Source organism: Podarcis tiliguerta (assembly GCF_965153285.1).
Source record: "Podarcis tiliguerta genome assembly, chromosome: 2".
Classification (NCBI taxonomy): Eukaryota; Metazoa; Chordata; class Lepidosauria; order Squamata; family Lacertidae; genus Podarcis; species Podarcis tiliguerta.
This window is the reverse complement of record NC_139535.1, coordinates 82,456,862-82,470,507: the sequence shown is the minus strand read 5'-3', so window position 1 is coordinate 82,470,507 and position 13,646 is coordinate 82,456,862. Positions and strand designations below refer to the sequence as shown.

The 13,646-nt window shown below is 44.4% G+C and overlaps 1 protein-coding gene across 3 annotated transcripts in view; it reads left to right on the top strand.

Moving 5' to 3' along the window:
• LOC310672502 (bMERB domain-containing protein 1-like) overlaps positions 1 to 13,646 on the top strand; it is a 38,829-nt gene that overhangs the window by 7,770 nt on the left and 17,413 nt on the right. The window contains exons 1-3 of one of the 3 annotated variants that reach the window (XM_083429771.1): positions 5,418 to 5,488; positions 5,560 to 5,769; positions 10,595 to 10,715. In XM_083429771.1, the coding sequence (XP_083285897.1) occupies positions 5,691 to 5,769; positions 10,595 to 10,715 (200 nt within the window). In that variant the 5' untranslated portion in view covers positions 5,418 to 5,488; positions 5,560 to 5,690. Of the gene's footprint in view, positions 1 to 5,402; positions 5,489 to 5,559; positions 5,770 to 10,594; positions 10,716 to 13,646 lie in introns of those variants that run through there. The other 2 variants (XM_083429772.1, XM_083429773.1) reach the window with 2 other exon arrangements.

The window sequence follows — 13,646 nt, the reverse complement described above, 5'->3', positions numbered from 1 at the left end:
CCGCTAGCTTTCAGGGAAAGCAGAATTTTACCACACGATAAGAGCAACAAACATTCTGACCTAACCCAGCCATAAAGTTTAACATGCTGTGGGGTCTGTGGGGTGCTTTACTATTCCATCTTTACTATTCCATCTTTGGAGCCATTGCTCCAAAGAGATGCATTGACAGGAGTATAAGCTGATAGCACAGGCATTAGCCAGTCAGAAGTCAAACCATAAGTCTCTGGCTTTTCCTCAATGCCTTGGAAATTCGTAGAACCATGTCTTCTAGAGCTTGTTCCAAGATATGTTTTCAGGGCAGCAAACATGCTTTTGAAGCAGTGCCCTCCTATGTAAAACATTAAGGCTATCTTTACTGTAAACCCACCCATTTTTCTTCTTCCACACGGAGATTTCTTCATCCACCTTCTAATATGTTATAGTATCAATGTGCTACCTGATCTTGTGAATTTATTCTGCTCTTGTGCATTGATCACAGGAGTCTAGCTCAGTTTTGTTTTAATCTCGGTATCCCATAATTATTTTAGTTAGGTTTGCAAGTAAAGAAACATTTTTAATTGCCATCTCTTCAAACTGCCTGGTATCTGGAAACTAAGCTGTGTGTGTTTGGTTTTCATTTCAAATTGCAAAATTGCAACCTCTGTTGAATGTTTTTAGAGTTCAGGTCAAATAACATATAATATGGTGTGCTGATTGCATCACCTTCTACCAAGACATGCTTTTATCTTTGTAACCATAGAAATTGCCTTCTGTAACACCTCTCAGTGTTTGCCTTCTCCCGAAACCTTTTCCAAGCACTAGGTGGTGGTTGTAACTTGATAAGGCTGAATGTGTTGTTTAGAAGACTTGCAATTATTTCCACTGGATGTGATTTCTTGCAGGAATTCAATTTTTCTGTGACTTGCATAGAGTCTCACAGATTGCCTCAGTGCCATTGCTCCAAAGAGATGCATTGACAGGAGTATAAGCTGAGAGAAATTTTCAATTTCTGTGTATTTGTTATGTATAACTCATTACAGGTTCTTCAAAAGATTCAGCATAATTGGCAAACATTCTCACAAAAGACATTCAGTGAGGAATTTACAGTCAGGTTTGAGATCTGGTATGTTTAAGGCATAAAAATTCATGTTTTATAATTCCTCGCAAGAAAAGGGAAAAGTTGACAGCTATGCTTTAAGTAGCGTTTACTTAGCTTTTAGAAAATTGGTCTCATTTTACCCTTTTCTGTCAGATAGCTAAAAGCAGCCAGTTACAGGTCTGCTGTAGTCAAATCAAAATAAAAAAATTCCTTCCAGTAGCACCTTAGAGACCAACTACCGGTAAGTTTGTCATTGGTATGAGCTTTCGTGTGCATGCACGAAATTTTGTTTTAAAAGCAGCTGTGTAATTTCTTCATCTCTCTCTCCCCCCCACCATCAATACATTATGAGGCAATTCAAAAACTGAATCTCTTTGATGGAACATGTGTTGATCTTCTATTCAAGTAACTTCATTTATTTTGCTACTATATTATAATACTGCTCTTCATTTTTCCAGTATGTAAAATGCCTGTTGTGATGAGAACCACTGGAATTGAATTTTGTCTTGGCTATTCATGAGGAACTATTACTACTTGATACTTGATTAGGAATTTGACTTTCTTTTATAGATCGTTGGGGTTCCTTATATGTTTCCTGATAAACTGAAGGCATTGATATATTTTTGCTGCTAAAATGAGATATGAATAAATATTGATTGATACGGAAGTCAAAGGCAAATATTTACCTGGTTGGTATGAGAAATATGATGTCAAGTGCATAATAGAAATTTACTTGTGAATTGAACTTTCTTATTTGCTTCTACCAGTTCCGCCCAGCACCTTTTGTTTGATACTGACAGCATACTCAGTAAAGCAAGGTGATCTGCAGACTCATAAACTCAGGCCTAGCTCTCACAAATATTATGAGTTTAAATTCCCATACTTGTAAATTGCCTGGAATAAATCTCTAAAAGTCGCTATACATTCCTTCATTTTTGCTCTTGGTTATATTCATTCCAGGAAAGGGGACTGCCTTTTTAGCCTTCAAATATCTTCTTAATTTAACTGTTGCTCCGTGCTCTTTCCATGCAAAGTTGAGCAGTCCAAACAAATCTGAGATGACACACACTGAGAGCTCCATGTGATGCTTCATTTAGTGAGATGAGTCATTTTCATTGGCTGAGCCTCCTAGCTTTTATGTATGTAATTAAGATGCAATAATAAGCTTGCAGGTGTTTCTACTTTAACAGGAAACAGCCAATATGTTTCTCTATGGAGTTTGGCATATCTTCCTACTGTTTGACAAGTAGTCTGCATTTGCACCAAAAAATGATACAGCATCTGAGGACACTGTGCTCAGGAGGAAGATGTTCAAAAGGCTAGCTCATGAAAACATGAAGTCAAATATTTTTAAATCCACTACCCATAGGCCAGAAAGTGGCATTTCTCCCCAGTATGGTCAGCTGTGTTTGGTTTTTAAAACTAAATTTATAGGGAGGATATTGTTTCAACATTTATTTAGAAACAGACTGATTTGATGCCTCTTTACAATTTGCTGCCTCTCTGCAACTAGAGCATCCAGACCTATCCTGGCCTACACTACCTTTTGCATAGGAATCTAAATGCATGTCAGCATTTCTGTTTACTTGAGGGGCCTATGTTAATGTGCATTCTTGGTGCCACCAGAATGGCACCAAGTCCTCTGGAAAGATTTAAAGTTGCTGTGCTGCATTTGAACTCTGCTCTTAGTTAACTCTGAGAGTCACTCAAAAGCTCGTTGTCTCAGTAATCTCTGAGCCTTCTTATCCCATGACTTCTAACTTTACTTGGGGGCCTTTGATTTGGGACAAGCATTTTGAGGTTGAAAATGTCTACACCTCTATCCATATGCTTGAACCACATCATCATCACCATCATCATTTATTATTTATAACCCATCCATCTGGCTGGGTTTCCCCAGCCACATGAAAGTTAAGATTTTGTAGCAGCAGTTCGGTTACCTGGCAGAACCTCCTGTGGAACTGGTGGAAAGGTGGACCCAAGAGGATGGAATTTCAACCAGCAGTGCCTAAGGCAGCCCAGTGTCAAAGTGAACACACATACACATTCAAACGAGCTCTCAAGGCCCCGTGAATGAGTGGTTGTAACAAGAAAGAAAGCACAGTGTGTACGCTAATAGTTAACATACTACGCTGTATCTTTAATTCAGGATGCTGTATGTTCAAGTCTAGCTAGGCAGCAGGCTGGAACATGTTGTCTAGACAGCCTACTATCAACAAGACAGACAATAGACACTCCCTCTCCTACTCCAATCTGTCTGCAAAGCAACTTCAGAAAGCCACACAACTGAGTAACCAAGACATCTCAGGTAGTGGAAATGCTGGGCTTCCCGGAGGATTCCTTTGTGCCATTGTGGGATACAGGAAGCTGGATAAAATAGATATTTGATCTGATTAAGTGAGGCTCTTACATTCTAATGACTAAATACTTTTGAGGCATTAAATAAAGGAACTTGCAGGGATTTGGTGAAAAGCAGAAATCCGTAATAGCTCTCAATCAATGTAAATAGCTCTTCACTTGCATATTTTATAGCAGGTGAGTCATTACAGGTTGCAATCAAAGGAAGTACTGTACAAATAAAAGAGGAAGATGAAACTTGACTATTCGTTGTTTCCATCAATGTTGCATTAGAAGAAAGCCAAAGGGAAGAGAGATTTAAGCCAGTTGCTGTGGTAGCTGGAAGTAGGGCAACAGACACAAGAAGGCTGATGGTTTGGGGTAGGAGGCCAGGTGTGGTGACGACAAAAGCCTCACCTGTTGAATTCCTACTTATTATGCAGCTAATAAAGCTGCAGGAGGAACCTGGCCTGAAGAAAGCAACCCAAAGGCAAAGGTGCATTCATTTTGGAGACTGAGCTTATAGAAGTGTTGTCAGAGGAAGAGAGAATTCTTGCTACCTTCTTCCTCGGTGAGATGCTGAAGAGATGAATAGAGGGTATAAAAAACACAAATGAGTTTGTAACTTATCTGATACTTTGCTCCATGGTATCTAGGGGAAGGTTTTGAACACAGCCAAATTGCAACTTAGTTCAGGGGTCTGTTTGAAAAGTGCCAATCAGCTGAGTTTACTCAGAAGCATAAGAAGGCACCTGCACGATCAGACCAAAGACCTGGCTAGTCCAGTATCTTATTCTCAGACTGGCCAGATGCCTATGAGAAGCCCGCAAGAGGCAATGTCACTCTCACTCTCAAGATTCCCAGCCATGGGCATATATAGCCTTTTCCTCCACAAATTTGGGTTGTTTTATTGCTTCATCTGTGAGAGTTTTTAGATATGTTGGGGTAGGATTTATGATTTTAATTGTATTTTACTGGTTGATTATTTAATGTTTGCAAACTATTCTGGAATTTATTTACAAGAAGGTCAGTTTAGAAGCTCCATAGCTAAATGAAACATTTGCGTCTTAACTGCCTTGATTTTAAATAACCACTTCTAAAGCCCTGTACTCAAAGTGCCTGTTGAATGGTTTGCTTATTAATGTCCTCATTGTGGGATGTGAAACACAGAGCAGTCAAATACAACATTTCTAGAGTGGACATAAAAGGGGGTGTCTGGACCAGCCAGTTGGAACTTCCTGTTTCCTCCTGGGCTGGGACAGACTTCCTCTATATGTGACCAGAGATGCGCATGACCTCACCTACGCAGGCAAGAAAACGGCACAGGGGATGCAGACATCTCTCTCTCTGACTCCATTCCTCGAAGAAGCAACATCATCTTAGCCTGAGATGCTCTCTTGGCTTGCAGCCAAGAGAGGACAAAGGAGCTATCTCCTTATGGGATAGATTCCAGGTGTATATATTTTGTAGCTTATGTCTGCCATCTGTGGATGTCTGGGATCCATCTGTGAACAGAATGTGTGTGAATAAACTCTTTTATACTTTTATACAAGACTGTCTAATCTTTTATGAGTGAATAAAGGGGAATTACCAGGAAACTTATTTTAGAGGCTTAAACGATCCTGGCAAAGATGTTATCTGCTGTACAAGTTAGAAAGGAGAATGTTACTCTGCTAAATTATAGAACTAGTGTTAACTTGTTGGGAAGGATATAATTCAACAATATATCCTCTCCTGCCTCCCTGAACATTCCCACACTCATAACATTGGGCTTAATTTCATTCATTTGCTTTAAAATGTAGTACCCTTCTCTCCTCCTGAAAAAAAGTCCTCAGTGCTGACCAATATACACAACATTCATCTCACCCCTTTTAAAGCCATCTAAGTTGGTGCCTATCACAACATCCTGTGTTTTGCTGATGAGTAGTTTGCACTTATTTCCACCAGAGGGCGGCTCTTGGTGTTATAACAGAGCCACATCTAGTCTCCTGCAGCCTCTGATTCTATTTCATCTTTCGGCAGCTGTGCTAAAGCATCTCGGTGTGGAACTAGCAGGCAGCAGCTGCTGGGCAGGTACCAAGCTTGGCTGTATTCTGTGCTCCTTTGATTTTGTTTCTCTCTCTATTTAATCATTCCTTTTCCAGAGGATGGGCTCTGACTTCCCTGCAACGTGTGCTCTTTAGAAGTCCTTCTCCCTAAGAAATTATGCTCATCTAAACAAACAAAGAAAAAAAAGATTAGAGGGGGAAAAACATCCCACAAGCGAGAGGCAAGGATGGAGAAAGAAACCAAGGCATCCACCCAGTACGGATCCCTGGAGTCAACCAAGTGGAAAGCAGCAGATGCAGGCAAAGGTGAGATTAGTTTGCACACCTGGGGCACAGCAGCGAAGTACCAACTCCCTCCCTGTTACTCACTGCACCCCCTGAAGTGGGGCTTAAATCCTTGCAGATCTGCATGATGTGTGTGTATGTGTGCCAGTATAACATTTGCCTGCTGGGTGTCTGTTATTTTCTGTCTTCCTTGAAAGTTTCGCAGCAGTGGAGATGGAGATGGATGTCTTGTTCAAATCCCACCCCCTAAAAACCCCACTCCTGGTGATGTTATTATTGTTCTTATATAGATATATGAATGAGACCCCACCTGTCTGTCTCACTGGCAGTGGAAACGGAGTAAGTTTGCATTGAGTAGTGGCAGGCAGCAGGGAAAACATGAGTAGAGAAACCTGGCCGAGGACCAGACACTCTAGTCTCTGTTCATTCACAAAAAGAGCCTCTGGCGTGGATGGAGTTTGACTGCTGGGCACACTCTAGTAGCTTGGGGGATGCCTCAGTGCATGTGTGGGCATTACAGAAATGGCCAAAATGAGAAATGCACATGATTTGGGGTTTCCAGGAAAGGCCACGTCCCCAAGGGTGAAGCTGAGGGGCATTGAGGTTAATTGATGGCTTTTAGCAATACCCCATGAAGGCACCAGGTAAGGATTTGCTCCTTCTCTACTCGGCTATATACCATCAGTGTCAGTTCCCAATTTTTGTGAATGGGCATAACCGGGCAAGCGACAGGCAGGAAGGAGTTAATGCCCAAACTTCCCATTCAAGAATTCAGCTATCTCCTTCTGTTGCTTAGAGAAGCAGCCGCACCTTACCAGTACAAATGCCTTTATCAGGTACAGTGTAGACTAGTGGCTAAAGCAGCATGCAGGACAAGGATGTTGCAGTTCCTTCCCCTTCATCCGCTGCTGGTGGGTGGGTGTTTATTATGTATATATATGATACACAGAAGCATATTGGCATCAGGAGTGTCTGGAGCACATTTAACCTGCTGCCCAAACCAAGTCTGCCTGTTTCAGCCAGGTTGCATGGCAAAGAAGACCCTGTTGCTTGAAACAGTGGGTCTGGGCACTTGGCTGAGTTAGGTGGGTCACCTAGTGCAAAACCAGTTCAATTCCCCAGGCAGATGAGGCAAATTATGCAAGGTGGCTCAGCTCAGGTCTGGAAGTAGCATGCCAGCTTGGGCTCCTATGGTACTTCCCACACAAGCTGAGAGTACATCGTGTGGATGGGTGTGCCTTCTCTCAGTCCCCAAAGCCTTTCAGCTGGCTCCAACCAACAGCTACTCCCCCTGGAGGCTAGAGACAGCATGGGGCTGGCAGCCAGTGGTTTAATCACTCCCACCACAGCAGGTGAAGTTAATAGCTCAGTTCCGGACAAGAATACAGTGGTTACAGATGCTTCAGGTTACAGACTTGGCTAACCCGGAAGTAGTACCTCGGGTTAACAACTTTGCTTCAGGATGAGAACAGAAATTGCATGGTGGCAGCAGCAGCAGCGGGAGGCCCCACTAAAGTGGTGCTTCAGGTTAAGAACAGTTTCAGGTTAAGAACAGACCTCCAGAATTAAGAATTAAGTTCTTAACCCGAGGTACCACTGTATAGCATTTTGTTTGTGAGTTCTCTTAGCATAAACTATGGGATTTTCTGCTATAGCTTTTAGGGTGGACTAGTGGTGCAATGGGAGAGGGGGTGCATTTTGTGTGTGTATGTGTCTCATCTGCCTTGAAGTAAAGGGCCTTTCATCTGTGTTAAGTTTCCGTAGCACCTAATGCAGTTCTTAGCATCTTATACGACTCAGCCTAAAGGGTTAGGGGCCACCATCAACAGATTTGCTGGAGATGGCTGTGGTGCTAGGCTCCTAGCCAGCATCTGCTTCCTCCAAAGTCACAGGAGGCAGATGTTTAAACTTCCATCCTCTTCATTCATTCTTTCTTCCCAGGTAATGATCACAGCATTGTTTAGCTCATAGGTTTTCAACCTTTTTGATTCCACGGCTGCCTTGACCCAACTACATTCTTCCTGCGGCAGCCCTGTGGGGCTCAGAAGCCCAGTTATGTCACCCCTTGCCTGCAGAGCTGGCAGTCTTTCACCCTTTTTCAAACACCCTCCCTTGTGGAGTGTTTCCTCAGCCTGCTTTCTTCTCCCCTCTCCTTGGGAGTGCTCTGGGCAGCCGCCATCGCTGGTCTCTGAGCTGCCCCCTCTGACCCAAAGAGAGGTGCCTCCTCCCACTGCTCCACAGGGGCCGGGGAAGCACCCCCTGGCCAGCCCCAGGGACACCAGCTTGTAGCCAGGGCTGCTGCAACAAGCAGCTGTGCAAGCCTTTGGGAGGCAGAGATGCAAGAGGGTATCAGGGGAGGGAAGGAAAGAGGGACAGAGGCCAGAGGCTGGCTTTTTCCTCTGACTTGACTCACTGGCACAGGCCAGTGTTGGGAGGTCATTTGGCTCCAGTAATGATGTATTGATCTCATCACTTGGTTCTGCTAGTGCATGCCAAGGAAGCTGGAGATGGCCTTTATACACTTTGTATAAAGATAATGCAGCTGCATGTCTGTCCCTAAATCCAAAGGAATAATATTCTTCAGGAATGACTGGTCCAGTTAGTGCAAAATACAGAGCATGAGAGATGATGTTGGGGTTCAGACTTGATTGCATGCCAACTAATTCTGCCTATTTGTGTGTGTGAGGGAGGAGCAATTGTGCAGGAGACTTTCACTGCAGGTAGATGCTCCATTCATTCAGGTAGATGCGTGTTTTTTCCCATTTTATTTTAAACATTTATTTCCATTCATCCAAACCCATTCCAGGGTGGTTTGTAGGAATATCCATAGCAGTGCTGGCACATGGTGGGGGGGAAAGGACAGAAGTACAGGAAGCTGCCTTAAACCACATCAGACCATTGGTCCATCTTTAGCTCAGTTTTGCCAACACTGACTGGCAGTGGTTTTCCAGGTTTTCTGACAGGGGCCTTTCTCAGACCTACTTAGAGATGACCGAGATGGAACCTGGACCTTCCACATGCAAGTCAGGTCCACAGTCCTTCCCCAGAAAGCAGAGGATACAAGACTCAGCAATAGAAACTTTTTTAAATATTGTAAACTGCCCTGTGATCCTCAGGTGAAGGATGGTAAAGAAATTCAACAACAACTATTCAGCTCTGAAATGAGGCTACTTCCTAACATCTGTGAGGGTGGGAAGAGAATGTGCTTCAAGGCTGCCCTTGGCTCAGTAGGGGTGGTAAAGGGCCTTCTTGGTAGTGGCACCCGCCCTGTGGAACGCCCTCCCATCAGATGTCAAAGCGATAAATAATTACCTGACATTTAGAAGACATCTTAAGGCAGCCCTGTTCAGGGAAGTTTTTAATCTGTGATATTTTACTGTATTTTTTGTTTCTATGGAAGCCGCCCAAATGGGCGGGGTACAAATAATAAATGATGATGATGATGATGATGATGATGTACTTGAGATCACATGCACTTCAAATGCAGGAAGTGCCCTAATCCAATCAGGATGAATTCTGAGCCTGGCATTATGCAAAGAGCCAGGCTTTATGTTTGTTAATGGCTCCTCTTATGGTTGAAAACAACCTCAAAGCAGTTTACAAGAAGGTAAAACAAGAAAATCAAGAAAAAACTCACAACTTTGAAACAATGAAGGTTCCTAGGACTTTTGCAGTCCATTTCTGTGTCTGCAAGACATGTACGCAGGGCTTGCATGTTTGCTGCAGCAAAGTATTATTTTAACCAAAACTGTACACAGCAATATTTTGTTACTGTAGTAAATAACTATTTTTCATCCCTTGTTCCAAGTATCACAACTGCTGAGGCTGTTCTTATTTGGGGAGCAGTTGTTTGAATGTCATGAGCACCTACTGGACAGTGCCTGTGACATGCAGGATAACAGGAGCCACTTAACTGTTCACCCTGCCCACTTGTGCCTATTGAAGGACCTGTGGAGTCCGTCCCCCCAATAAAGTCTTTGCTTGAGTTCTTTGCTTGATGTAGGTGAGAGAGCAACTTTTCCACCAAGAGAACCTCTCTCCTTCCATAGTCAAAATAGCAGGCCAGTCCTAACTGCTACTCCCTGGTGGGTCTTCTCTAGAGCACAAGCTTTTGTTCTTTGGACCTTTGACACAATAATAATAGCACAGTGCCGTTCCCCCTACGCGGAAAGGAAAAGGCATGCACAGATAATTCAGTCTCCATCAATGCTGGTTTTGTTTCAGAGATTCCACAAGGGATTATAATAAAAAAGCTAAGATGAGCACATTCCCTGTAATCTTAGTATAAGAGTGCAGGCTCTGAAATTGCTGCCAGACTCTTGACAACTATGTCAAGAAGATATGAGGGGAAATGTGCTTCTCTAGAGGTATAAAGAGAGAAATGAGCCCCCCAGGCATTGCTGTGAAAGAAATATGTCTGCCTCAGGGGAGTTTGGAAGAAGGAGCTGAGGAGCAGCTGCCATCTATGGAACTAATTCTCTGCAGTCGCCCCTCCATTTCTTCAGTGATATTTTCATGCCATTTTATCAGCTCTTCTTAGATCCTGTTGAAGGCAATGATATGAGACTGAACTGTGGCTCTCCAGAGGTTGTTGGACCACAACTCCCATCATGCCTCATCCTAGGCTGTGCTGGCTGAGGCTGATGGGAGTCGGAGTCCAACAGTGTTGGGGAGGGGCACAGGTCCCACATAGGCCATATAAGGCAGCCTGACAGAAATCAGAACTTCTTCGCCATGTTGCCATAAATTAGAAGAGAATCCAGTCTAATCACTGATGACATTGCTTGTTTTCCTGTCCACCCCCATCCCATCTGCTAACTGAGTTCCTTTTCCCTTTTGCCCTCAGAGGATGAGATAGTGTCCATGGCCGACTCCACAACGACCATTGATGACATCGAAGGGGAGCTCTTTAAAATTGAGAGGATCCGGGAAGTTCTGGTGCGGAGGGAGTCGGAGCTCAGATACATGTGAGTTGGGAAACTAGAGAGCAGGATGCCCGTGGGAGGGCGCTCAGCAAGGTGCAAAGTCTCCATGGGCACGATCCTTTCTCTTTCCACCACCTATAAGGAGGCAAGAGGCAGCTGGTCCTAGGTGCTCCTCTTCATCTCTCCCTCTCTCTGTTCTGCTCAGTTTCCCTCTCCCTGCTTTGAGCTCACATTTTAGTCTCTCTCGTTTTCTAATGGCCCTGGAGTCTGATGATGCTCTCTTTGAAAGGATGTAGACTTAACTCAATGAGAAGAGTCCACAAGAGTACCAGACCTCTCTTTCAGCCTGCCTGGGTGGGCGGGATCCCATGTTTTCTCAGGCTGCATATGCCATCTTCAGGAAAGGTCAAATAGCCAGTCTGGCCCTCTGCATCATGGAACATCACCCCCCTCCCTGAAGCGTGCAAGGGTTTCTCAGCAGACAGCTGATTGGGAAGTGGCTCATGGGAGCGTGGGTGTTTTGAAAAGAGCTGCAGTATAGGGTGCCCAATGCTGCCGTCTAAGTTCTGTGGATAGTGAAAATATGAGGTGGGCTGCCGCCAGCCTCTTCACCTAAACCTCTTCACCAAGCCTACATGGGCAGAAGTTGTGCGCATGTACATGCTGTACGCAGAATCTGCACAGCAACCGCGTCACAATTTCTCCATGTTTGAACCAATGGAAAGGGACTACTGCGTGACCATGAAAACATTTCCTGGGCTAATCGTTCTGGTGTCACAGGACACCGTTATCTCGCCGAAGCAAAACCAGGTCAGGGGAGAGCTATGGATTAAAAATTCAGGAGCTCCTCCTGACTATTCATAGATGCACCAAGAGTGGGGACCTTGTGTTTATTCAGACATTGTTGGACTGCAACTCCCATCAGCCCCAGCCAGCACAGTATAGTTATCTCCCCCCCTCTCTCTCATGTACAGTATATATATATATATATATATATATATATATATATATATATATATCCTTGCTGAATTGGGTTGGGAGGTAAAGGGTGTTTCACACTGTTCCTGAACATAGAAGTTTGGTTTTACTGTCACAGCCAATAGTCATTGACACTGTATATGGTCCAAAGGCTCAAGGGGCCACCACCTTGAAGGTCTGATCAGTGCCTGGACAGGAGGCAGCCTGGGAACCTCATGTATGCTACCTTGGGTTCCATTATGGCAGGATGCTGTTGTAAGGAAAATAAACAATAAGTGCCTAATCCATTGAAAAGCCACCCAACCGGTGACACATCTTATGGTACAATTTTTCTTCTCAGTCCTGAGCCTACCACAGCCCCTGCCCCTGCCATGTCAATGAGAATGAGATGTAGCATCGCACTATTTAGAAAATGCAAAAAGAAACTCATCTTCCCTTTGATGACTTCCAGCATCTGGTACTGCAGAGACTGACTGTAGCTAGCCTAATCTGTGCTAGCCCTTCTTGCAGCTAAGAATGACTCAGCTAAGCAAAGCTTCTGCGATCCAGCTGTACTCATCCCAATGCCTTAGGGATTGGTCTTCATCAGAGGCTGGGCTGCTGTTAGGAACCTATGTATCCCTCGGGGCATCCATGGATCTTTGGATGTACCTTGAACGCAGGGTTGGCTAACCTGTGGCCCTCCAGATGTTGTGGGACTCCAGTTCCCATCAGCCCCACCCACCATACTCAATTGTCAGGAAAGGGTGGGAGGTGTGGTCTGGCAATGCCTGGAGGACGTGGCTGCTTTAGTAGAACTGTGCATCCTCCTAAGAAACCCCCTTGACAAATGCATCTCATTTTTACGTGATGCATCCTGGCATATATTTCAGACTCAGCCAAAGGGAAATGCCGTAAGGACCCCATTGTCCTTTATGCAGCATTATCCTGGAACACAGGAAACTGCCTGAGTCGGATCATTGGTCCCTTTTGCTCAGGGACTGGCAGTGGCTATCCAGAGTTTCAGGCAAAGGTCTTTTCTGGTTTGACTTGGAGACGCTGGGGATTGAACCCAGGACCTCCTGTATGCAAAGCAGATGCTCTACCACTTCTTCTGGTTCCTGTCCAACAGAAAGCATATTCTTGGTGCTGCAATGAACCCCAAACAGGGGCTGTTAGAGAAAAAGCACCCCCAAATATGTCTGCATTGCAGGTTTGGCAGCCCTGGGCTTTCAAGGAATAGCACTGCCAGACTTCTGTGGCCTGTATACACATAGAGAGAGATCTAAAACTGAAGTCAGAGGTGAGTCATCATTCATCAACATTAGCCTAAACCTGACTGCGATGTCAACACTGCGCCTCTCTCCTAGGGATGGAAAGCCTTCCCATTTGCCGTGTTACAGCATGGCCTTCTCCTTCTTGAGTCAGCATGCAAGCTGACTTTTTCAAGGCAGCGGAAGGAGGGAGAAATTTCTATAGCTCTGATTTCCATGCTACAGCAGCCTTTGTTTGTTTTCTCCAATCTCTGAATCACTCCGTGGAAGAAGCAGCCAAGCTGCAGGTGTCAATATCCACCCTACAGCACACAAGGCAGGTTTGCCAAGGACATGCTCTGCATAGACTGTGGGTTCCACAGAGCAGGGCTAATTTTTGCCTCTGAAAGATATCAACAGGGACAGGAATTTGCAAGGGCCTTTTCCTAGATCAAGATTTATTTTCAGCTGTCCACCCCCAAACTGGTTAGCCCTTAAACCAAAGATAGGGACCTGTGACCTTCTACACATTGTTGGGCTACAGCTTCCATCAGCCCCAGCCAGCATGGCCAATGGTCAGGGATGGTGATGTTGTAGTCCAGAATCATCTGCAGGGCACCAGGTTGCCCTAGAAGTCCTATTTATATATATACCAGTCTTCCATAGAGATGAAAAGTATATAGATGAAAACAGCAGCAACAGCAGCAACAAAATCCAACTATCTAAGCTAGCCAGGCATAGAAGAACATCAACCAGAAGTGAA